The 25,853-nt window shown below is 37.0% G+C and overlaps 2 protein-coding genes and 2 pseudogenes across 2 annotated transcripts; all 4 read left to right on the top strand.

Moving 5' to 3' along the window:
• The first annotated feature begins 318 nt into the window (after positions 1–318).
• On the top strand, positions 319–1,268 carry LOC106144799 (ornithine decarboxylase pseudogene; annotated as a pseudogene).
• LOC144364730 (ornithine decarboxylase-like) lies at positions 1,268–5,739 on the top strand (annotated as a pseudogene).
• A 7,326-nt stretch (positions 5,740–13,065) lies between these two features.
• On the top strand, positions 13,066–14,007 carry LOC101958937 (olfactory receptor 52B4). The gene has a single exon (XM_005323126.2). It carries the CDS (start codon positions 13,066–13,068, stop codon positions 14,005–14,007), a length of 942 nt encoding a protein of 313 aa, XP_005323183.1.
• Positions 14,008–19,977: 5,970 nt separating this feature from the next.
• Positions 19,978–20,979, top strand: LOC101958660 (olfactory receptor 52B4). The gene has a single exon (XM_005323125.3). The coding sequence runs from the start codon at positions 19,978–19,980 to the stop codon at positions 20,926–20,928; it is 951 nt and encodes a 316-aa protein (XP_005323182.2). The 3' UTR covers positions 20,929–20,979.
• The last annotated feature ends 4,874 nt before the right edge of the window (positions 20,980–25,853 follow it).

Here is a 25,853-nt window from a genome sequence, read left to right as displayed (position 1 = left end):
TAGACAGGTGAAGTCAAGAAGTTCTCATTCTATCGAACAATGCTAGGGGCCCCAGCACTCCTCTGACTGGGCTCAGCTCTGCTGGGCTGGTGGCAACATTTCCTTGGGGCTGGCCGGCAGCACCTGGGCGCACTTGAGAAAGTTTCCACTGCTGGTCCAAGGACACAAGGTTTTGAATTCCTAGAGAATTACCTTTATGAGAAGCTGGAACTAATTTCTTTAAATTTCATCTCTTAGTTTTCCATCTTGTTGCATTTCAGAGGTGCATCAAGAAACTGTGAACACTTAAGTAATGAAGAGTCGACTGCAACTTCCTTAATGAATGAAGGCTTTATTGCCAAGAACATTCTGGACCAAAAATTAATGAGGTTCCTTCTGATGATAAGGATGTCTTTTATGTCGCAGACCTTGGACACATTCTAAGACCTTAGAAACATCTAAGGTGATTGTTTTAGCCAGTTTTTTTTTTTGATGCTGTGACTAATGGACTTGACTAGAACAATTATAGAGGAGGAACAGTTTATTTGAGGGCTCATGGTTTCAGAGGTCTTAGTCCATAGACTGCCAGTCCCATTCCTTGGGGCATAAGGTGAGGCTGAACATCATGGCAGAGAGAAGCAGCTCATATGAAGATCAGAGAGCAGAGAGAGAGACTCCATTCTCCATATACAAAATATATACCTCCAAAGACATGCCCCCAATGTCCCACCTTCTCCAGCCACACCCTACTTGCCTTTATTATCACTCAATTAATCCTATCAGTGGACTAATTCACTCATTGAGTTAAGGCTCTTGTAACCCAATCATTTCTTGCATTGTCTCACATGAGCTTTTGGGGGACACCTCACACCCAAACCATAATGGTAGTTAAAAGTTTTTCCTCCTGTCACCCTCTTTTATGCAGTCAAATGCAATGATAGCAGAGCCATAGTGGAGACCTTAGCTGCCACTGGGACAAGATTTGACTGTGTTAGCAAGACTGAAATACTGTTAGTGCAGAGTCTCAGGGTGCCCCCAGAGAGGATTGTCTATGCAAGTCCTTGTAAACAAATGTCAAAAATTAAGTATGATGTCATTTTTGGGGTCCAAATGACTTTTACAGTGAGGTTGAGTTGATGAAAGTTGCCAGAGCACATCCAAAGGCAAACCTGGTTTTTCAGATTGCCACCGATGATTCCAAAGCAGTCTGTCACTTCACTGTTAAGTTTGGTGCCATACTCAAACCCAGTAGACTTCTGAAATGGGCTAAAGGCATGCTATCTGCTTGATGTTGGTGTGACTTTCCTGAATCTGGAAGCTTAAATTTTCTTTCTTTCTTTTTTAAATTAGAGATTTATAGTTATAGATAGTAGTTGGATTCTTCCTGACAAACATACATGCATGGAAATTGATTTCAGTTCATGATCCCCTTTTTTCTTCCCCCTTTCTCTCTCCTCTCCCATTCTACTTCCTCTACTCTACTAGACATCCTTTTGTTTTCTATTAATTTATATTTGATGGGTTCTTTATGTTATCCTGTCCTTCCCTACCCTTTCCTTTATTTTACTCTAGGTGTAGCTTAAATTTGAAGAGATCACCAGTGTGATCAACCCAGCACTAGACAAGTATTTTCTGTCGAGCTCTGGAGTGAGATTATAGCTGAGCCAGGCAGATGTTATGTTGCATCAATATTCACACTTGCAGTTAATATCATTGCCAAAGAAAAAAATAATTAAAGTACAGGTTCTGATGATGAAGACGAGTTAAGGGAGCAAACCTTTATGTATTATGCAAATGATAGAGTATCTGGATCATTTAATTGCATCATTTATGATCATGCACATGTAAAGCCCCTGCTACAGAAGAGACTCAAACTAGGTGAAAAGCATTCATCCAGCACGTGGGGAAGGACATGTGATAGTTTCAATGGGGCCATTAAGTGCTGTGACCTACTTGAAATGCATGTGGGTGATTGTATGCTATTTTTTTTTTTAAAAAGGGAAGCATGCCTTTATTTTGTTTATTTTTGTATGTGTTGCTAAGGATTGAGCCCAGTGCCTCACATGTGTGGGGCAAGCACTCTGTCATTGAGCTATAGCCCCAGCCCTGATTGAAAGCTTTTTGAATATATGGATGATATAGTGTTGCTGATGCTTCTGCTTTCTGTGGATCCCAGAGAGCAACTATTATGTGCTGTCAGGACCAACATGGGAACTCATGCAGAAAATCCAGAGCCAGCTTTCCCACCTGAAGTGGAGGAGCAGGATGGGCACTCTACTTGTGTCTTGTGCTGGGGAAAGCTGAATGAATGTCACTGGAAAGTGTGTGCTTCCACTTGGATCAGTGTGTAGGTATCACTCTTGTAGCAGTTACCTACTAGTTTAGCTTGAATCAAGGGACTTGGGGAGATCATTTAACATAATTACTGGTAGTTCTGAAATGTCTTTTTAAGAGTAGGGTTGGCACAAATGCAGCAATATGGAAGGCTAGAGGAAGGGGCCATACTCACCTGTGCTCCTATAGAAACTATCTGAAAATTTTTAAATATCAATTTTAATTCAATTTTCAAACAAGTTACTAAAGTGCCCCCTCAGATACAGAGCAAGCATTTGTACAATGGCAGAACTGACTAAAAGCCTAATGTTGTGACCTGTTTCCAAAATAAAATATCTTGAAAAAAAATTGTGTCTACTTTTACTCCCTCGAGTTGGCACTCTTTCATCAAATCAAAGTCTGATCCAATCACACATGTGTCCTCTCCAATACTGCCATGATTCTTAGAAACTCCAACACCCTTCACCAACACCCTTTCTGTTTAGTGTTCTGATCTCTTCCCCAACTGCCTTTGTCAACACCTGCAAGAGACACCCACTGCCCTAGACACCAGACAGCTGGTGTCATGCTTTTGGACCTTCCAGCCTCCAGAAATGAGTCAGATGAGTCTCCGTATTTATAAACTATATGTTGTATTCTGGTTTAGTAGCAGAAAACAGACTATAGCAAATAGCAAAGACCAGAGGCCCAAATTTGGTTAGTAATAGCAAATGTGAAAAGGTGAGGTCTGGGAAAGGAGCTGAGGACCTGTCATCTTGCTGAGGTTAATGGAGTTTAGGAAACAGAGATGCCTCCAAAGAATAAGGGACATGCTAAGAGTTAGACTGAAATGAAGTGAAAAAACTGAAAACACACTGACAGATCATCACACTGCAGATCATCTTGGCAAATATAAGAGCCCTGAGAATGACCAGGATCTGTGCTATGGTGTGGGAAGTGGCTTTGAGGAGGCAGCCAGATTATCTCAGGCAGAAGTGAGAACGTAGGGGAGAAGCATTTGAGGGGGATTTTTAGGATGAACATGTGCTAGATTAAAGTCATTCCATGGGGAGATCATCTCATAGGCAGATTCCCATTCTCTGAGCTCCCTGGCTTCTTTCTCTGGCAATGAAATTTCTTCTGCTTACTCCCTCTTCCCAAACACAGAACTTCATTGGCTTCTGTAATCTGCCCTCCTCTCAAGTCCCGCCTTTGTTGAATGTGTCTTTATGTTCTATAGAAATTCCCTGAACCAAGACTCCTTGGGGTCAGTGACTCTAATGGAAGAATGATTTCTCACAGCAATGGGAACTGATTTTATTCTGCAGAAATGAAAATCAGGCACCAAGAGTGGCAACAGGAGTGCAAAAAAATAATACCAATGAGCACAGGATATAATTTAGCTATCAAGCTTGATCTTTTAAGGTATTGCTTCATTAGAAGGACCAAATATTTATCTCCTATTCATCAAAGTCATCTGTTAATAAATTTGCTTTATTCTCAAATCAGAAGCCATGACACTCAGGTAAATCCTCGCCTACTTTTCTATATTTCCTTGTTATGGTTTAAATATGAGTTGTTCCCCAAATGCTCATATGTGAGACAATGCAGGAATTTTCAGAGGTGAGTAGATTACATTTGAGGAATATAATCTAATCAGTGCATAAATTCACTCATATGGATCAACTGGGCAGTAACTGTCAGGAAGTAGAGTGTGGCTGGAGGAGATAGGTCACTGGGGAGTGTGCCCTTGGAGTTTATATTTTGTCTTTGGTCAGTGGAGGTCTCTCTCTCTCCTTCCTGGTTGTCATGTCCTGAGTTGCTGTGGAGTTGGATCACTATGGACTGAACCTCTGGAACCATGAGCCAAATAAACTTTTTCTCTTCTAAGTTTTTCTTGTCAGGTCTTTTGGTTATAGTGTTGAAAAAGCTGACTAAAATGCTCTGGTGTGTAAAATGTTACCTGTAAAAGAATTACTGCTTAAAATACGCTTGCTGAATGACTGAGGTAATGAATAAAGGAAAGCACCTCAAGTAAATGATCATTTTCCACTTTCAGAAAAATCAAACATCATGCCATCCTCCTCCTGAAAATAAAGCCTTTTTTCCCCCCTAATTTAAGTCATTTCTAAACTCAGTTTTCTAAGGTGTGAGCACCAGGAAGGTTTCACCTCAGGCACGCAGCCCTTATCCATGTTTCCACTTAAAGTTCTTTTGGTCTTTTTATTAAGTGGTCACACTATATTTAGTAAAGTCAGAGATTTCAAATCTCATTTCCATCGGAGATAAATTTGTGACATTTGGTAAGTGGTTCACATTCTGAGTCTCACTTAGTTTATTTGTGAAATGTGAACAATATCCAGATTCTAAAGTAGATATTCAATACATCAGTGTAAAAATATGCTAAGTGCCAAATGGCATAAAGCAATGCATAATAAATATTAATGTAACAGCAACTGGGTTATATTCATTCCATTCCTGGAACACAACTGGCTCTTCAGAATCAGGTCTCTTCAGTTAATTATTATTCCAATAAATCTCCACAGATAATCTTTCTAGGGTAATCATTCTAAACTCCTGTCTTCAACATATTTGATGGCTGCTTCATGCACAGAGGAAGGAATTAGAGGTAAATTGTGTAGGGGTTGCATTTGATGGTTGCTTGTTCATCTCCAGAAGCAGCATGGCACTTCTCAAACTGCTTTCTGTTAGGTTGGTTTGAGGTGGCTAAGGGAACAAAGCACCAGGCAACCCAGGCGCGTGAAAGATCAACCAATGAGGCACTGACAGACAAGTAGTGGTAACCACCTGTCAATCAGTGGAATCTCCTGACTGATCCTGGAAGGACATGGAGCTCAGCAAGATCCCCTGACCAACCCCAGGAAGACAAAGGACCCTAAAAACCTCCCTTTCCTGTTCCAAGCCCTCTCTTCCTTCCCTAAGCCTGATAGAATTCCAGTCTGGCTGAGCCTGGGTGCAACTCCCTGGGACCGCTCTGTTGGACTGGAGGATCTCGCCTGGGACAGAATCTCAATAAAGCCTTGTTCAGCAGCTTTTAATCTGCCTCCTTTTGGTCCCTGGTGCCTGACCTTACACTTTCTTTTCACAGATTCCGGAGTCTGGTTCATGAGAGATCTGGCCAGTCCTTTGTTTCTTCCTTTCATCATCATGTTGGTGAATTTACTCATCACTGGGTCTGCAAATATGGAGCTAATTTTCGTGGCTGGGGCAGCTTTGATGAGCTGAGTTTTCTTGAGCTCCTGGACATATTTCTCCTCCTCAGTGAGCTCAGCCACAGGCTTTCAGTAATGTCAATTAGGGGATCTCTGAATTCAGGACCATAGTGGCTCCACCTCACCTGGGTTTGCTCTAGAAGTGGACAAACGGCATGCAGCACGCTGGGTGCCAAGCCTGACCAGCCTCGCAGAACCTTCAGTTCGGAGCTAGCCATCTTGGCTGGCTATAAGAGGATTCCTCTAGAACAATTTTTGAAGAAGGACTACAAATAACAATGAATGTTGAAAAAAAAAAGAATAAGAGTTTATAAAATGCTGCTTTCCAGGTGGGACATAACTCAGTGGTAGAGCACTTACCTAGCTTGCCCTAGGCCTTGGGTTCAATCCCCAGCAACACACACAAATTTTTTTTTCTTTTTCTTTTTGGACAGGCTTTTAAAAAGTTAATTAATGCACTATAGTTATACACAATAGTTGGATTCATTTTGATAAAATCATACATACATAGAATTTATTTTACTTCATTTCAGTTCCCAATACCCCACCTTTTCCTCTTCCTATTACTCTTCTTCTGTTCTACTGGTCTACTTTGCACTCATTTATGTTTTTAATTTTTGCTTTATAGATATACACAAAGGTGGCATTCACTGTGGTATATTTACACACATAGCATAATTTGCAAATTTGTTTTGCATTTACTCCCCATTCTCAACTTTCTTCCCTTCCCCTCAATCTCCTACTATACTCATCTTCTGTCTTTATGATATCCAACCCATCCCTTCCCCCTTACTTTGCCTTAGGTTCTGCATATGAGAAAGAACATTCAACCCTTGATTTCCTGAGTCTGGCTTATTTCACTTAGCATGATTTTCTCCTTCAATTACCAGAAAATGCCATATTTCATTTCTTTTTATGGCTGAGTAAAACTTCACTGTGTATATAACCACATTTTCTTAATCCATTCATATATTGATGGGCACCTGAGCTGGATCCACATCTTGGCTATTGTGAGTTGCATGGCTGTAAACAATGATGTGGCTCTATCACTATGATATGCTGATTTTTCTTTTGGATAAACACCAAGGAGAGGGATAGCTGAGTTATATGATAGTTCCAGTACTAGTTTTATGAGGAATCCCCACACTGCTTTTCATAGTGTTTGCACTAATTTGCAGTCCCTTCAATAATGTATGAGTGTACCCATTTTCCCACATATTTGCCAAAATTTATTGTTTCTTGTATTCTGGATAATTGCCATTCTGACTGAAGTGAGCTGAAATCTCAATGTAATTTTGATTTGTATGTCTCTGATTGATAGAGATGTTGAACATTTTTTTCATATAATTATTGATCGTTTGTATTTCTTCTTTTGAGAAGTGACTGTTTAGTTCTTTTGCCCATTTATTTATTTGTTTTTTTGATGTTAGGTGTTTTGAATTCTTTACATATTCTGGATATTAATTCCTGAGGAGCAGGTGGCAAATATTTTCTCCCATTCTGTAGGCTCTCTTCACACTCTCGTTTCCTTTGCTGTTCAGGAGCTTTTTAATTTGATGTCATCCCACTTACTGATTCTTGGTTTTATTTCTTGCATGTTAGGAAACTTCTTAAGAAGTTGATGCCTGTACCAGCATGTTGGAGTGTTGGGCTTACATTTTCTTTTGGCAGTTAAAATGTTTCTGGTCTAATTCCTTGGTCTTTGATTCACCTTGAGTTGGCATTTGTGCCCCATGAGGGAGGGGGTCAAATTTCATGCTTCTACCTAAGGATATCCAGTTTTCTCAGCACTATTCATAAAAAGGCTATCTTTTTTGGGGAATTTTTTTGCATTACAATTCATATTACACATATAGAGCACAATTTTTGATATCTCTGATTGTATATAAAGTATGTTCATACCAATTTGTATCTTCATACATGTACTTTAGATAATGATATTCATCTTTTTAGGTATATTTTTGGTACCTTTATTGAGTATCAGACAACTGATACTCAACAAAGTATGTATGTTTGCCTCTGTGTCTTAGGTCATGTGTCTCTAGAAATTTGTTAATATCTTTAAGAATTTCTAACTTATTGGAGTACAAATTTTCAAAATAGTTTCTGATGATCTTCTTTGGATTTCAGTAATGTCTGTGGTGATATTTTTTCATCTATAATTTTATTAATTTGGGTCTTCTCTTTATTTTTGTTAGTTTGGTTAAGTGTTTATCAATCTTGTTTATTCTTGCAAAGAATCAACCCTTTGTTTCATTGATCCTATGTATTTTTAAAAATTTTCAATTTCATCAATTTTGGCTCTCAATTTAATTATTTCCTATCATCTACTGATTTTTGGTGTTAGTTTCTTCTTTTTTTTCCTAGGGCTTTGAGGTATAATGGTTAGTTTTTTTTTTGTTATCTACTTTTTTAATGTAGAAACTCAGTGCTATAAACTTTCCTCTTAGAACAGCTGTTACTGTCCCAGAGATTTTGATATGTTGTATCACTATTCTCATTTGTTTCTAAGAATTTTTTTTATATCTGCCCTGATTTCTTCTGCTTTCCATTTATCGTTCAAAAGAGTATTATTTAATTTCCAGGTGTTAGAGTGTTTTCTTTTTAAAATTTTATCAATGATTTCTAATTCAATTTCATTCTGATTTGATAGGATTCAAGGAATTATCTCTATTTTTTGTATGTGGTATGAAATTTCAGAAGGAAGTAGGGGTTATGGGATTATAGATTATATAGTAGATGTTGGCCCTCTGCCATCTCTCTCCAAGTGGTCTCTTGTTCATTTGTCTACCATAAGCTATTTAAATGGCTGATGACCTCCAAGAGGGTCAAATGGAAGTTGTAAGAACTCTTAAAGAATATGCCTTTGAATTCATACACATAACATTATTGTCAGTTATTTTTGCATATGCTCAACCACACTTGAAAACATTGACAAAACATTCTACCAACATGGTTGTAAGGGAAAAGAAACATGTTATTGGTGTTAAAGAAAAATTATACAATATCTATGGAGGGAATCTTTTTTGGTACATTATAATTATACACAAGATAATTATGAACAATTATATTATGTATCTTATTATACATAATTCATACATAATAGGACTCATTGTTAAATATTTGTATATGCACATACTATAACAATATAATTTTTTCTATTTCCTTCTTTAATAAATAAAAACAAATCTACAAATGCAGTTATCCTTTGACCAAGATAATCCTACTTCTAGTAATTAACCATAAGATTTATTAATGGAATTATCCAACTGAAGAAGTGTGCAGAAGAACAGAAAAATAAAATAAGAGAACCTCAGGTACTTGTGGAACAAAGTCAAAAGATCTAATGGATGTGAAGTTGGGGTCTGAAAAAGAAAAAACAGAAAAAATGAGATAGAAAAAAAATTGAGAAATAATTACTGAAAAATACCAAATTTGGTAAAATTATAAATTTACATATTCAAAAACTTCAGTAAATCTCAAAGAGAATAAAAACAAAGAATGGTATGTCTAGGTGCATCACAATCAAATTGAAAATTAAGATGAAGTAAAAATCAAACATGATTAAAGGATTCAGGCATGAAATAAAAATGTGTCCAAAATAATCATGGCTCACATGTCTTCTAAGCATGTGCATTTATGTATCTTAGGCCACAGAGTGAAGCCTCATTATTCATGATAGTGAAAGTGAGACTTATGAAAATCTTGGGGATGAATATAATGTAATATAATCCTTTTCAAGAAGAACAAAACTTTACAAATCATTGATACATACTGCCAGCTCTTATATTTGTGTTAAAAATGGGCTTTAAATCTGTTTAAACAGGCATGTTGTAAGGCTAGATTAGGTGGAAAGGCTTTTGTATCAGAGCATCTTTTTTTTTTTTTTTTTTTTTAGAGAGAGAGAGAGAGAGAGAGAGAGAGAGAGAGAGAGAGAGAGAGAGAGAGATTTTTTTAATATTTATTTTTTAGTTTTCGGCAGACACAACATCTTTGTTTGTATGTGGTGCTGAGGATAGAACCCGGGCCGCATGAATGCCAGGCGAGCAGGCTACCGCTTGAGCCACATCCCCAGCCCTGTATCAGAGCATCTTGAGAAAAGCAAGACAAATAAGAATCAGGAGGAACAGAAAGGAGAAAAATGGCTTCAGAGACTGCATCCATTTGGGAAAAAGTTGATTGTGCTGATGCAGCTCTGTCCCAGGAGAACCTGGTCTAAGTGCTTCCCTCAAGGAGGAGGATAAACATCCCAACTCCTGGCTCCCAATAAACTGAATTTTATTACAGAGCTCATAGTTCCTCTAGTCTCCATCTGAGGCTGGTGATCAAATTCAACATCTGTGGGTGGGGCTGGCTTCAGAATTAAGGTAAGAACTAGGCTGGTGTTGTGTCATGCAGAGCAGAGGTGACAGCAGTCTAGACTATTGAAATATGTGGTCAAAAAACCGTGAAGACCAGAGGTGCAAATCTTCTTGGTTCTAGCAGACGTGGAAGATGAGGTCTGGGAAGTGAGGGTGAAAATACACTGACTGGGTTAAGGGAGTTAGCTAAGGGTAAAAAGAAGCAAGCAACACGATACATGTAGGGGTCCTAATGAGTAGGCTAGAGATGAGGAAACGTAAAGAATACTAACATAGACTACAGACTTCTTTTGGAAAGATGTGAAAGGAATCCTGATAATGGCCTGTCCCAAGCCTGACACTGGAGAGGCTTTGTAGAGGTAGCCAGGGCATCTTGGCAGAGGTGAGAGAAAAACTAAGGAGCTGATTTTCCTCCCTAGAAAGAAAAGTCAGGGGCTTTAAGAGGAGGAACTGGAATGGAAAAAAAAATGTTAACGAGGATGATATATCTTTAGCAACTGAGCTTTTAATTTCTATTAAAAATACCCTTTAATTGAATATTATTGGAAACCCATGAAGAGGGTATTTTATTATTTGCTTTCATTTCTTTATGGTCATGAAAGTGGGATGGATATGGCCCTCTTCTCAGAAGGTGCTTTCTGAGCCCATTCCCTTGGGACATTTGCTAAATCTAGTTGCTTACATGTCCACCATTCTTTCAAGCCATAAGCCCAGAGAGGACTCAAGGACACAGCAGGATGCCTGAAAAAAATAGTCATTGTTCAAAATATTCTTGCTACTGAAGAAAGAAATATATGGTAGGAAGTAAATAATGAAGTTACGTGCTAATTTCCACCAGTAGAAGATTTTTCTAAATATCAAGAGCTGTAACCCACCCTTCCTCCAGAAATAATCTCTCTTTTAAAAATTTCAGTTATTCCAGAGCTTAGTTCCCAAGGCATAAGCACAAGGAATACCTTATCTCAGGTACACAGTTCTGGCCACTATTACCTCTTTAAGATCTCTTGACCTTCTTCAGAGATGAGCAAACTCTGGTGAAGTCAGAGAGATTCCAGATCTTATTTCTATCACTTACTGGCTTGTGACAGTTAGAAAATGATTCATGTGGTGTGAGTCTCATTTTCTTTAAGTATGAAATGGGGATAATATCCAGTTTCTAGCATGGATATCTACTCCTTGCATGACGAATATATGAAATACACTGTGCATAATATAGTCCCTGGCATAAAGCAATGTTTAATAAATATTAGTTTAATTTTCCTGAATGTATTACATACAGATCCTTTTTAGTCCTGGAATACCACTGACTATTTAGTCTCCAGTGCCCATAGTCAATTAATGTTCCAATAAACATGCACAGGTAATTCTTCTAATTTAGAGTAATCATTTTATTTTTTACTTTTTTTTATAATAAAAAGGTTTTATTGTTTAGGATATATGTATGTGTATGTGATAAATTTTTTTTATTATTTTATTTTTTTTATTGGTTGTTCACAACATTACAAAGCTCTTGACATATCATATTTCATACATTAGATTGAAGTGGGTTATGAACTCCCAATTTTTACCCCAAATGCAGATTGCAGAATCACGTCGGTTAGACATCCCAATTTTACATAATGCCCTATTAGTAACTGTTGTATTCTGCTACCTTTCCTTCCCCCTACTATCCCCCCTCCCCTTCCCTCACATCTTCTCTCTCTCTACCCCATCTACTGTAATTCATTTCTCTCCTTGTTTATTTTCCCATTCCCCTCACAACCTCTTATATGTAATTTTGTATAGCAATGAGGGTCTCCCTTCATTTCCATGCAATTTCCCTTTTCTCTCCCTTTCCCTCCCACCTCATGTCTCTTAGAGCAATCATTTTAAACTATGGCTTTGAGATATCTGATAGTTGCCCCCTGTGTGAAAGATGGGGTCTGAGGGTTAAGCTGTGACAAAGACCCTTAACTGTTAGTGAATTCAAAGAATTGGATGGTGTTTGATGGCACAAAGGATTTTCAGGCAAATACAATACAGGGTAGGTATGGGTCATAAAAGAACGGAAATGGTACCTGGAAGACTAGAAGAGACTCAAGGGCCCAGGTACAACTCTCCTTGAGGGAAGGGATTAAATTTTGTTCTTCCAATTGGTCAGCTAGGAACTTTTGCATAGTAGGCACATTAAAAAGCTGACTTAAAAGTCTCTCTTGATTTCAGACATCTTGCTAAAATGTCCCATTTCATCCTGAGTCCCAGGATCCAATGGGCATTCAATAAAATACGGGCAGTGATGGCAATCAACTGTTGGGAGTCAGGTCTTCATAAACTGTGCCTCCAGAATCTCAGAATGTGACCTATTTGGAAATAAGGTCTTTGCAGATGTAATTAATTAAAATGAGGTTATATTGATTTAGGGTAGACCCTAAATCCATGATTAGTATCCTTATAAGGAGAGGAAGGATGGTCAGAGACGCACAGAAAAGGCCATGTGAAAATAGGCAGGGACTAGTATGATGCTTTCATGAGCCCAGCAGCACCAAGGTCACCAGCAGCTACCAGAAGTTGGAAGTGAGAAGGAAGGATCCTCCCCCAGAGCCCTCAGAACAAAGGTGATCCTGCCGAATACCTTGATTTTAGACCTATAGCTTCCAGGAGCATAAAAGAAGAAATTTGTTGTTTTAGATCCCTTGTAAACAGGAAAAATCTCCCTTGTACAACCACCTTCCCTGCTCTCTCCAACAGTTCCTATGCACCTGCAACTTGGCTTGAAATATTTCAGGAGCATGTTGTGATTGCTGTGTATGTTCACCTTTTCATATACTGCTTCTCTTCCCCACCCCCATTCACTTTACAATAAACTACTAAATTTCAAGGTCAAGTTCAAGTTTCATCTTTTAATAGTTTTCCCGGACATAAGTAATAATTTCCCCTGTGTATTCATAATCTTCTGTTTGTAAGTGGAATTTATAGAATAATGTTTCTTACTTTGATTAGTTGGAGATCATTCTAATTGGCTATCACTCATTAAAGCATAGATCATCTTTCATTTTTGCAGATTTCCTCTTATTTATGGATTCAAAGAAGATGAGGGCATGGACTATACCTAAATCTCCTAGTGACATCACAAAAATATTAAAGGAAATATGTATTTTCATGGTGAATAGAAGTGGAAGTGTCTCTTGGTCTTTCCAGGTATGACCACCTTAAACTACACTGGCATTAGCCACACAGTCTTCCACTTGCTGGGCATCCCTGGCCTAGAGGAGCAGCACATGTGGATTTCCATTCCCTTCTTCATTTCCTATGTCATTGCTCTGCTTGGGAACAGCCTGCTCATCTTCATTATCCTCACAAAGCGTAGTCTCCATGAACCCATGTACCTCTTTCTTTGCATGCTGGCTGGAACAGACATTGTCCTCTCCACCATCACAGTACCTCAGGCCTTGGGCATCTTCTGGTTCCATGCTGGAGAGATTTCCCTGGATTGCTGCATCACTCAGGTCTTCTTCGTCCATTCCACCTTTGTCTATGAGTCAGGGATCTTGCTGGTGATGGCATTTGATCGCTATATTGCCATTTGCTACCCACTGAGATATACCACTATTCTTACAAATTCTAGGATTAGAAAAATTGGAGTGGCTCTCTTTCTGAGAAGTTATGGTACCATATTCCCTATAATATTTCTTCTGAGAAGACTGACTTTCTGCAAACATAATATTATTCCACACACCTGTTGTGAACACATTGGCTTGGCCAAATATGCTTGTAATGACATTCGAGTAAACCTTTGGTATGGTTTTTTCATCCTAATGGCAACAGTGGTCTTAGATGTTGTGCTAATTTTTGTTTCCTATGTGCTGATTCTTTGTGCCATCTTCCGAATGCCTTCTCAAAATGCTCGCCACAAAGCCCTCAACACATGTGGCTCCCACATCTGTGTCATCATCCTGTTTTATGGGCCTGGAATCTTCACAACCCTTACTCAGCAGTTTGGACGCCACATTCCACCTCATATCCATATCTTGCTGGCTAATGTCTGTATTCTGGCTCCACCTATGCTGAACCCCATCATTTATGGGATAAAGACCAAACAAATCCAGGAGCAGATTGTTCATATGTTTATAAGGCAGAAGTAAATTTGGTTTTAAAACTGAGTTTTCAGAGTCTACAGCCATTTGTTAAGTTTGTCTATGGAAATGGAAATCCACTGGAATGGATTAACTGGGTATAACTGTAGACAGAAAGGGTGTGGCTGGAGGAGGTGGGTCATTTTTGCATTGGGAAAAGTCTAATGTGGTTCCTGAAGGGTATAATGGGAGAATGTTAAGGAAGGGTAACTTCTCCAATATCAATGTCTCTCCATAAGGGCGTTCAAGGTGTTTAGTCACCTAATTCATACGGCACAGCCTTCTCCTAATGAAGTGTTCTAGAGTCATCTAGATTGAGACCCCCGTGTATGCATGGCATCTACAGCCTTTGTATTAATTCTCTCTGCTTTTGCTGTAGCACTGAATGTCTCTGAGTGGGACCTGAGAGCCCACACTTAGCCATTCCTTCTTGGGGCCTGGTTGTTAGTTTGGGTTTTTGTCTCTTCTTTCTATTGTGTGTCATTAATTTGTGTGAGGAGCAAGATGTGCTGTCTTTAGACTGAGCTTCATTTAGCAGCAGTCTCTAGCCTGTGAACCTGTAGTGCCCCTATAGATTCCCAGCTTCTCACAGAAAAGGGGGAAGCAACAATAGCAACAACAGATACAAATAATACACACTATTGAAGTAAATGCTCAGTGCCTACCATGATGTCTATAATGGTAATTATCACAAAAACAGGAATGGTGGGGTCAGTAGTTTCCAATAGCAAAAACAATAAATAATCATGAACTAGATCTAACATAAAAATAAACAGGTGTCAACTATGTCATCTACAGCAATAAAAATTTCAACAAAATGAGTGGTGGGTCAGAACTATTTAGAACCACATAGCTCTAAAAGATGCTAAAAATATCATTCCTTAATAGAAAAGAAAATGTGATAGAAATGAAGAGGGGAGTTTAGAATGTTTAAAATGTGACTAAACAGAGGAAATGCAGAAGAGATGTTGTACCAGTGATGGTTATGAAGAAAGAGAAAAATAGGAAAAACAAAGTAAAGGAGAGAGAGAGAAAGAGAAAAACCAGAGAATTTGACTGCTATTAGAAGAAGGAAGGAAAGAAAGAGAAAAAAGAGAAACAAATAAAAATAAAACAAGAAAAATAATGAAACCCCAAACCTAACCCTAAAATGACAAGGCAAAGAAGAATAACTACATTAAAAAAATTACTAAAGGGTCTGGGGATGTGGCTCAAGCGGTAGCGCGCTTGCCTGGCATGCGTGCAGCCCGGGTTCGATCCTCAGCACCACGTACCAACAAAGATGTTGTGTCCGCCAAAAATAAATATTAAAAATTCTCTCTCTCTCTCTCTCTCTCACTCTCTCTTTAAAAAAATTACTAAAAATGAGAATTCCTCAGCATACCACTATTTATTTCAGCATATTATAAAAATCAAGTTATGGAAACAGCCTAAATATTCATCAATAAATGTAATGGAAAAAGAAAATGTGGCATATATACACAATGGAATTTTATTCAGTCATAAAGAAAATGAAGTGATGTCATTTGCTGGCAAATAGATGGAACTGGAGAACATTTTTTTTTGAAGTGAAATAAGCTAAACTCAGAAAATCAGAGGTTGAATGCCTTCTTTCATATGTAGATGTGAGAAAGAAAAAAGGACTAAAAATGGATCTCATGAAAATAGAAGGGAGAGCAGGAGAGAAAGGAGATGGAGGGGAAGGAGAGAGGAGGTACTGGAGAGTAACTTTTACCAAATTATGCTATGTGCACAGATGAATATATCACAATGAATCCCACTTTTATGTCTAATTTTAATGTACCAGTTAAAAAATAGAAGGGAAACCTCACTGTCATGTACATTCACGAGAAATAAAAAAAAATAAGAATCATGTAGAGTGCTGTCCCCACAAGTGTTTACAGATCTATGATATTTATAAGCTGGTAGCTCTTTTTGTAATAAACATTGATACAAAACAAGACTATGTTAGACTCTTCAGACAACCAGAAGGGAAAATTATGGTCCAATGTCCTTCATGAACATAGATGCAAATGATATAAAAATATAAGCAAATCAAACTCAATTATAAATAAAAATAGTTACAACATCATTATTAGTTAGATGTTATTCTAAGAATACGAAGTTGATTTAACATACTAAATTTAATCAGCGTAATGTACTACATCATCAGATTATGTAATCAACTCAGTGGATGCAAAAAAAATTTAATAAAATTAAATACCCATTCATAATAAAAAGGGAATAGTGGAGAATGTCCTTAAGAGTATAACTTCCTTAAGAGTATAAATAACAACAACAACAACAACAACAACAACAACAACAAAAGGTCTGTGAATAATGGCACTTTTGTTTTTTCTTTCTCTATTCTTAAACTTTCCTCTTATTTCATTGGCTCACCTTCTAGTACAATGATGAATAAAAACAGTAGGGGGTGATTTTATTTCATTTCAGATCTGGGTGGGGAGAGCTCAGTATTTCTCCATTAAATGATAATGTTTGTTCTATTTAAGTCAATGATGGTCCACGCATATGATCTTGCTCCTGTGTGATTAGATGAGTTTGTGCCCATTTTAGTTCATGAAATATACTCTATGATGTTTGCACATGATGAAATTATTTAATGATACATTTTTTTCAATGTGTATCCCCATCATTAAGGGATACATGACTGTAAAAAATTTGTATGGTTTTCATGGCTATTTACAGCAACATGGGAATGGTTATACCTATGAAAATACTATTCCCTTTGGCTGATGAGGACTGCAATAAGTCACCCGATGTTCATTGTAAAATAAACCATCATCGAGTTTGATAATTTTATATTCCACTTTCCTTTTCTTTTCTTCCTTCATATCTGATTATAGAAATAACACATAAGCATTATGGAAGGAAAGATATCAAGTAATTAAAAAATGGCATACAAAATGAAGTGAAAAAATCTCATCTTCCATAAATAACCATTACATAACTTTGTGCTTAAATCCTTCTTAATACATATCATTCTGGGAGACTATTAACACATTTTTATTTGTTCATATTTGTAAAACAATTAATTTTAGCTTTCTCATAATCATACATATCTATACCTTTAGCTAAAGACTCCAAATTACAAATTTTTAGCAGCACCTGAATAAATTAAATTTCAAATTTTATCTTAATTACAAGGAAATATTTTCTAAGACTAGATACCTACGCAAATAAAATGTAAGGGCTGGGGTGTAGCTCAGTAGTAGAGTGCTTGCCTAGCATATATGATGCCTTGGGTTTCTTCTTCAGTACTTGAAGAAAAATAAGAGAAAGTACACATGGATTTGTTTTGTTTTTCTCCATACATTTCAAAAAATTGGTTCTTTTTAGTTATACATGACAGTAGAAACCATTTTAAAATAATTATAAAAGCATAGAATATAATTTGTCCTAATTCATTCTGTAGAACTCCCCCTTCCTTTTCTTTCCCCTACCCCCTGCTCCCTTTCTTCTATTGCTCTTTCTGCCATTTACCCATAGTTTTTTTTTTTGAATTAAATTTTTGTGGATACACATGATGATGAGATTAACTGTGGTATATTCATATATGTACAGAGGAATGTTATATCAGATTCATTCCAGTATCTTATAAAGACTAGAAAAAATGAATACATTAACAGTGGTTTAGTGGTTTTGATTTGATTTTTCCTATTATTTGAAAGTTTCTACAGAGCTCATTATTTATATAAAGAGAGAAAAGAAACTTATCCTTGTCTTTTGAAGGGGTAGAAAGTTTGTAGTCAAACTTGACATGCTCTGGCAGAGAAAATGTCAAGATGTAGCACTCTACTTTACCTTGGTGGCAATCAGTTCAAATTTCAGGAGCAGAATCAAAAGGCTTGGTAGCTTGGATTTTTGAAATTTGAACAACATTGAATTTTTAACTGTTTAATTTTTCTAAATTAATTTTTAAAACCCTACTGTTTTTACTATTGGGAGTAGTTCATAAAAGAAAAAGTATCTTGAGGTCCTGAAAGTAGAAAGTACATAATCTTTTTTTAATACATTTATTTTATTTTTATGTGGTGCTGAGGATTGAACCCAGTGCCTTCCATATGCGAGGCTTGTACACTACCACTGAGCTACAACCTCAGCCTGAAAGTACATAATCTTAAAGGACAATCCTTTAAATACATTTAAGTTTATGAATAACACTTTGGTCTTTCTAATTTTCATTTTGTTATGGACTGGTGGAAACATTATTTGGAAGATTCTGATTCAAAGAAAGAAAAAAACAACACTAAAATGTAAAATTATACAGGGATAGCAAATGGCATATACGTTCTTAATCAGTAGGAAAGCACCTAGATTCCCAATAAAATTATTTTTGAAGTAGAGAGTATGGAACTTCCAGAGCCATGAGTCAAGTTTGGCTTCTCTCTACAGCAGTGTTTCTTCAAGTGGAGGTGTTTATTAAATAACCAGCATTCAAAGCTCCAACCCAGACTAATGTTATTGAGTCTCTGGGAATGAGTGCATATGGATTTCAACTAATGGAGTATAGATTTAAGTAGGTCTAACTCTTCTTAAAAGAGGCATAGGGATTTCTCAGGAAAGATTATTTTGTTGGGAGTAGGAACCTCTAGGATGGAAAGCCACCCATTTGTACATATAAAATTTGAGGATGGAGATAAAATAACCAGGGAGGTACTAGAGAACAAGTGTCAGGAGAAAAATGTGGTAGGAAACAGACATACGACTTGGCCCGTATGGACTGTGGGTAAATTGGTAGAGTCTGAACCCCAGGGAACTGATGCCCTGGAATAAAAGTGACCTCCCGAGAACTCTTGAAGATAATCACTCTGCAGAATCTGATCTCCAACTAAGCTTCCCACACTCACTGATTCCATTTCTGCTTTAAAAGACTTGGTCCGAGTCTGATGACTGATTTGGTCATCTATAAGGTGAGATTCTAGGAACAGGGGCAAGTAGGGCTAGAAATTGGTACTCCTCCCAGGCCCAGGGCAAGGAAACACATTTAGAATCCTGGGAGCACCAGGATTTTTGCTGGAGTCCTACGAACAGATGGTAGAAGAGAACAATGACCAAAATTTGGGTTAATGGTTCATAATAGAAGGTATTTATCAGAGGATTTTAAAAAATCTTATGCCAACTTCAATGCCAACTTTCCTAGACACTCCTCTAAAAAGAGAGGAGTCAGTTCAGTTAAACCACCCTGTGTTCTCCAAGGGGAAAATCCAGTGGCCAAGGCAAGAAGTGACTGTTTCCAAAAATTAAAATGAGGGAGAGAGAAAAGAGAACTTATAGTTATGGCTCACATCTTTGTTTTAGGAGAAGAGATAAGCACTTCACTAAGAAATTTTATTTTTGTGAATATAATGCATAAGCATATTTAAAAAAATTCTAGACATTTTATAAGGCTTACCCTACCCCATTCCACCTCCAATTTTTACTCCTTAGAAATAACCATTTTAACACTTACAGGTTTTTCTTTAGTATTTACTTCCATGGGGAAAATAGTATGTTTTTACTGTTATTTTTTGATTTATATATGTTTGTAATCATTTTTGTATGTCATTCACCAACTTTCTTATATGGAACTCAAAAATGTAGCTTTCTTACCCATACCACAGCTTTCTCATCACACATACACATTTAGACACACAATAACTTTAATTTCCTGATTTATTAGTAAAGTTACATCAAGACTTTTATAGATGGGTATTTATGTTTACATTAATTGATTCTTTATTTACTTAGTTAATTCTCATTCATTTGCTTTCAAAATGGTGTTGCCATTTCTTCTGCTCTCATATGAATGTGTTGTTCTTTTACTGACACTTTAATGGGGTATTATGAGGAGATGGTGTTAGTGGAGGCATCCAACTTGATATTTTTAACTGGAAAACTCCAAAATTACTTACCATCTGTATTTTTGTCTTTCTTAGGTTAAAATCCAGAAAGAGTCCACATCAGCCTGCCTCAGGAATGGCTGGCTTCAACCATACTGGTGTCAACCATGCAGTCTTCTATCTGCTGGGCATTCCAGGCAGAGAAGACCTACATATGTGGTTTTCTATTCCCCTGTGCATCTCGTATGTCTTTGCTCTCCTTGGAAATGGTCTGCTCATCTTCATTATTCTGACAAAGAGCAACCTCCATGAACCTATGTATCTTTTCCTCTGTATGCTGGCTGGAATTGACATTGCCTTTGCTACCACCACAGAACCTAAAGCATTGGCCATTTTCTGGTATAATAATAGGGAAATTTCTCTTAATGGATGCATTGTCCAGCTGTACTTCCGGCATACTTTCTTCATTTCTGAGTCAGGCATCTTGTTGATGATGGCATTTGACCGCTACATTGCAATATGTTACCCTTTGAGATACACTATGATACTCACTCACTCCCTAATTGGAAAAATTGGTGTGGCTGTTTTCTTGAGAGCACACTGTGCAATCTTCCCCATAGTATTTCTTCTAAAAAGGCTAACTTTTTGCAGAAATAACATCCTCCCACATACATTCTGTGAACACATTGGCTTGGCCAAATATGCTTGTAATGACATTCGAGTAAACATCTGGTATGGCTTTTTTGTCTTAATGTCAACAGTGATCCTAGATATGATCCTTATTCTTGTATCCTATGTTCTGATCCTCTGTGCTGTCTTCCATATCCCTTCTCAAGATGCTTGCCACAAAGCTCTCAACACATGTGGCTCCCATGTCTGTGTCATTGTCCTTTTTTATGGGCCTGGGATCTTCTCAGTTCTCACTCAGCGCTTTGGACACCACATTCCACTACATATCCATATTCTGCTAGCCAGCGTCAGCATGCTTGCTCCACCTATGCTGAATCCCATCATTTATGGGGTCAAGACAAAACAGATACGAGATCAAGTGGTTTATGTGTTGTTTCCAAATCAGAATTGTCTTTGAGGATGGGAGAGATTAATTTTTCAGAATAGCTTTCCATGAGATATATTTTGGTAGGAGTAAATAAAAGATTAAGAAATGACTCACTAGGAAAAATAATTCATTGGGTTCTGGGTCTCTAAAGCAACTTACAGAGACTCTGAGACTTGTCTTTGTCATCAGTCTGGAAGTAGTGCGTATGGGTTTACTGGATACCGATGACTCATTGTTTGGGGATGGGGGGTTGCTTTCTAGTAGTCATGCCTAACCCTGAAATGTTCAGCTCAAATTTGGGAATGGATTATGTAATATTATGTATATTATGTAATATTAAAAGACTTGTTAAGATAAATAATAAGTTTTTCATCTAGAGCTATGTCAAGTGCTGAGACATCTCAGTACATTCCTGGCAATCACCTAAGATCTTTATTTTTTTCATATGTATTCTCTTTTTATTTTCCCCTACACTAGTAGGATTTATTTGAACCATGTAAAGCCTGTTACATGCCTTATGTATTTTTTTGGGGGGGTACCTGGGATTGAACCCAGGGGCGCTTAACTACTGGGCCACATCCCCAGCCCTTTTTTTGTATTTTATTTGGAGACAGGGTCTCTCTGAGTTGCTAAGTGCCTCTGCTGAGGCTGGCTTTGAACTCTCAATCCTCTATTCTCTGCCTCTCGAGTTGTTGGGATTACAGGCGTGTGCCACCATGTCCAGCTGTAATTTTAATCTTTATATTAGACTCATTGTTTCTACTACAGTATTCTCCTTTTATAGACATATAATCTGAGGCTCATAGTAACATCATAACTTTCCAAAGATGTTACTATTTCTTGAAGTTATTTTCTCGGGTTGTTTAACTTTTAATTTTTCTTTCTTTCTTTCTTTTTTCTTTTTTTTTTTTTTTTTGGTTTTACTTGGTTGTTGGTTTTTGTTTTACCTAAAGAAATAAATGTTTTCAAATCCATTTTCCTCTGGGTTTTATTGTTTTAATCTTGGTATATTTTCTTCAATCTAAATTTTGATTCTAACAGATTTTCTTATAGTTTTTTATGGCATACTTTTTATATTTAATTTTTCAAGACAATATATTGATAAACATAAGCAATGTAAGGAAAACATAAAAGTCATTACAGCTCAAGCTACCATGATTCTCCTTGGTTACTGGTTCTTGTGTTCAAGAACACAAGATTTAGACATGTCACTCGGAGTGGATATGTCACTCATGAGTTTGTTAGAAGAAACATCAAAAAAGGGGAAAGGAGGAAACCTTCAAAGGAGAGAATGGGTCCTCTCAGGAGACGGATAGTGCTCTCCTCCTGCCCTCCTGCGTTTTGAGGGTTCTAGGGAAGTTTACAGGAAATCCCACCTGGGGTCACTGCTTGACTTCTGACTGACAGCAGGATTGCAACAGAAATCCCCACTGCACATGGTCTTACTCCACGGAGGGAGGTTTTAATGACATGCCAAAGATCCAAGATAACTCTGGATCACCTTGGTCCATACTGACCGGTTCTAGTTGGAATTTGCTTTTATAGATGTTATGGTTAGGGGGCTTGCTTCTCATTATCATATCTCCCTAAGTTCTGGAATCTGGTCTGTGTAAGGGAGCTCCCCACCCCCACCACCAATATCAGCATTATCTGTTCTTGTGGGCAGTAAAGAACCTATCTGTGCCTGCCTTTCTCCTGAAGACAACATGTTGTTTGCTGAGGAATGTAAAGTGTAACATATCCTATTGACTTAAGTCAGACAGGGCTGCAGGCAAATTTCATTTTAAAATAAAGTATATGGCAGGGGTGGGGGTCAGCATAGTAGACACAATTTGTAGATTTGTCCCCTTAACTCCATGTTCCATTGCTCATGTCTGTTTGTTACCTGTCAGAATGACCAATAATTAGACAACTGAGACATAATTTTGAAATTGATTATACTGTCCAATCTTTTAGAACTTTCATATGATTGCATCTTTCTGCATAGGTGATATAAACTTTTTTCTAACATAGGTCATGCAATTAAAAATGCCATGCAATTAAAAACATTTCCTCTTGTAGTATGAATTCAGAAATAAGCAGAACAAGCTTATTAGTTATACTCTTCATACTTTCCATATAAATACTAATCATTCAGCAATGATAGGAAGAAGGGTTAAAATTTCTCATAGTAATTAATATTTATCAGTTTGTTGAAATTCTTGTAATTTTTGCTCTGGAGCAGCTGAATCTCCTAAACACCGTATCTTTGACATGTTTTATACTGTTTAATTAAACAGGAATGTGACTGTGTATGTTTCGATTGGTTAGTGCCTCTTGGTAAGCTATTTTATGTTCTTTACTCATAGATTCTTTTTGTCCACATGGTTTAGGTATATGTCCTTTAATGCTTTAAAACTGATTTTTTAAAACCAAATCTGATAATCTCTGAATTTTTTCCTGTTTTTTTTTTTGGTGCATTATAGTTGTGCATATTGAGGGGATTTGTTGTTACATGTTTGTACATACCTACAATATAACAATATAATTTGGTCATTATCACTCCCCAGCACATAATCTCTGAATTTCTTTCACTTAGCAATATGCATTTAAGGTTTCTCCATGCCTTTTCATTCTTGAGTATTCACTTTTTATTATTGTCGAATAATATTCCATTGTATTCAGGTACTAGAGTTTCATCCATTAATCTGTTGAAACACATCTTCAATCATGAATAAAGCTTATCTAAATATCTGTGTGCAGTTTTCTGTGCCAACAGAAGTTTTCAATTCATTTTGGTAAATACAGTACTGATGAACATAATTGCCAGATCTTATAGTAATATTATATTTAATTTTGTAAGGAACTGCAAATTGTGTTCCTACGTGACTGTTTTATTCAACATTCCCACTAGCAACCAATTTCTGTTGCTTCACATTCTCATCAGCATTTGTGGCTGTCAGTGTTTTGGATTTCAATTGTTCTAATGGGTGTATAATGGTATCTCATTTGCTATTCTTTAATTGCTGTACTGTTGAGCATCACTCAGATGTTTATTTGCCATTTCAATGTTCTCTCACCAGAACAATTATAGGTAAATTTGGTAGATACTTCAAACTTTTGCTCTTTTTTTCTTCTTTTTTCCCCAATAAGGAAGAAGGAGGAATGAGTGAGAGCAGATGAGAGTATGTTTTTAAATTTAGTGCCATGAATCTGTATGGGTTTCTGATCAGTCAATTTTGATTTAATAGATAACTTCTTTTTTTTTGCTAAAAGTAAACAAGTAGGTGCTGGAATCAGAGTTGGAAGTTTGAAGAGGAGGCATATTTGAATTTTTAATGATGTGGGAGAGTGAGCTGATGTTAGCAGACATGTAAACTTGCTGCACTCTGTTGATAGTCTAGATTGGCAATCATTTTGATTTCCATGTGACTACACAAATGTGGAGGTTGATTTGGTTCAGGATAACATTGGGTTGACCAGAGAGAAGATTTAGAGAATGTTAACACACTTAAAAAGAAAATAATTATAATTAAGAGTGTGGAGTCTAAACTTGAGAATGTAAAACACACAGAGTGAATTGGTGGTTTAGATTTGTAGATTAATAATCTTAGTGAGGTTAAAAAATAGGGATAGTAAGCATGTACTTGTGCGAGTAATTGTGACTAAACAGCAACATATTTGAATTAGTGAATTTGGAAGTAGAGAAAAGATGTGGAGTGAAGGGAAATGAATTTGGAACTAAGGAGGAAATGGAAGCAAGAACACCGGGTGAAGATGAATGGAAAGAAAATATGATTGACACAGATCCTTTTATTGTTTTCCCAATAAAAAAGGAAGAATAGGTGAGAACAGATACAAGCATGTTTAAAAGTTTACTGTCACAAATCTGTGTGAGTTTCTAACTAATCAGTTCTGATTAATATACACACACAGACACACACAAGAAAATATTATTCATTGTGTGATTTGCAAAAACATGGATGAACCTGGAGGACATCACACTAAGTAAAAGAAGCCAGATGAAGGAAGAAAAATACTCTATATGACACATACTTATAAGTGGGATCTAAAATAGTCAATTTCATAAAAGCAGAGAGTAGAATGGTGGTTGCTAGAGGTAGAGTGAGGGGGAGAAGGGGCAGATGTTGTCTATTGGGTACAAAGTTTCAGTTAAGCAAGATAAATAAGTTCTGGAGATCTAATCTACAGCAAAATGACTGTAGTTAAAGTACTGTTGCATACTGGAAATTTGCTAAGGAAGTAAAGGTAATTATGTTAAGATGTTGGATATTTTAATTAGCTTATGGGAGTTATTTTATAACACACACACACATCAAAACATCCAGTTGTACACTTCAAATATATACAATTTTTTTTGTCAGTTATAACTCAGTAAGTCTGGGAAAAAAGAGTACAGAGTGAAAAATAAGTTTCCTACATGGACACTGGCGGGTTTATGTATCAGAGCCAAAGTCTTGCATAAGTCTGAGGGAATTTAGAAGGCCTGCAGCCAGCATTGAGGAGTAGAAGAAGATAGATAATATGAATCTCAAAAGAGCAATTCCTTCTACAGAAAAGTGAGCAAGCATTAGTTTGGAACAAAGCCTAGGAAATATTCTGCAATGATTTAATATCTTTAAAATATATCAAGAACTTTCATGGGTTGTAAATTGCATCACAATATTAATGGACAAAAATACTCAACTAGGGGATTTTGCTTTTCATTTTTCTTGACTTTCTTTTTCTTACCAGCTCATAAATTCCACAAAGGTACTTGCCTTCTTCACTTGAAAAGTGCCTGGCACAGAATGGTTTTTTTTTTTTTAATATTTATTTTTTGGCTTTAGGTGAACACAATATTTTTATTTTATTTTTATTTGGTGCTGAGGATCGAACCCAGTGCTTCACGCATGCCAGGTGAGTGCACTATTACTTGAGCCACATCCCCAGCTCCCGGAATGGGTTTTCAATAG

This window comes from Ictidomys tridecemlineatus, chromosome 4 (assembly GCF_052094955.1).
Source record: "Ictidomys tridecemlineatus isolate mIctTri1 chromosome 4, mIctTri1.hap1, whole genome shotgun sequence".
Classification (NCBI taxonomy): domain Eukaryota; kingdom Metazoa; phylum Chordata; class Mammalia; order Rodentia; family Sciuridae; genus Ictidomys; species Ictidomys tridecemlineatus.
Note: the sequence above shows the minus strand (reverse complement) of the source record. Positions and strands in the feature narration are given on the sequence as shown.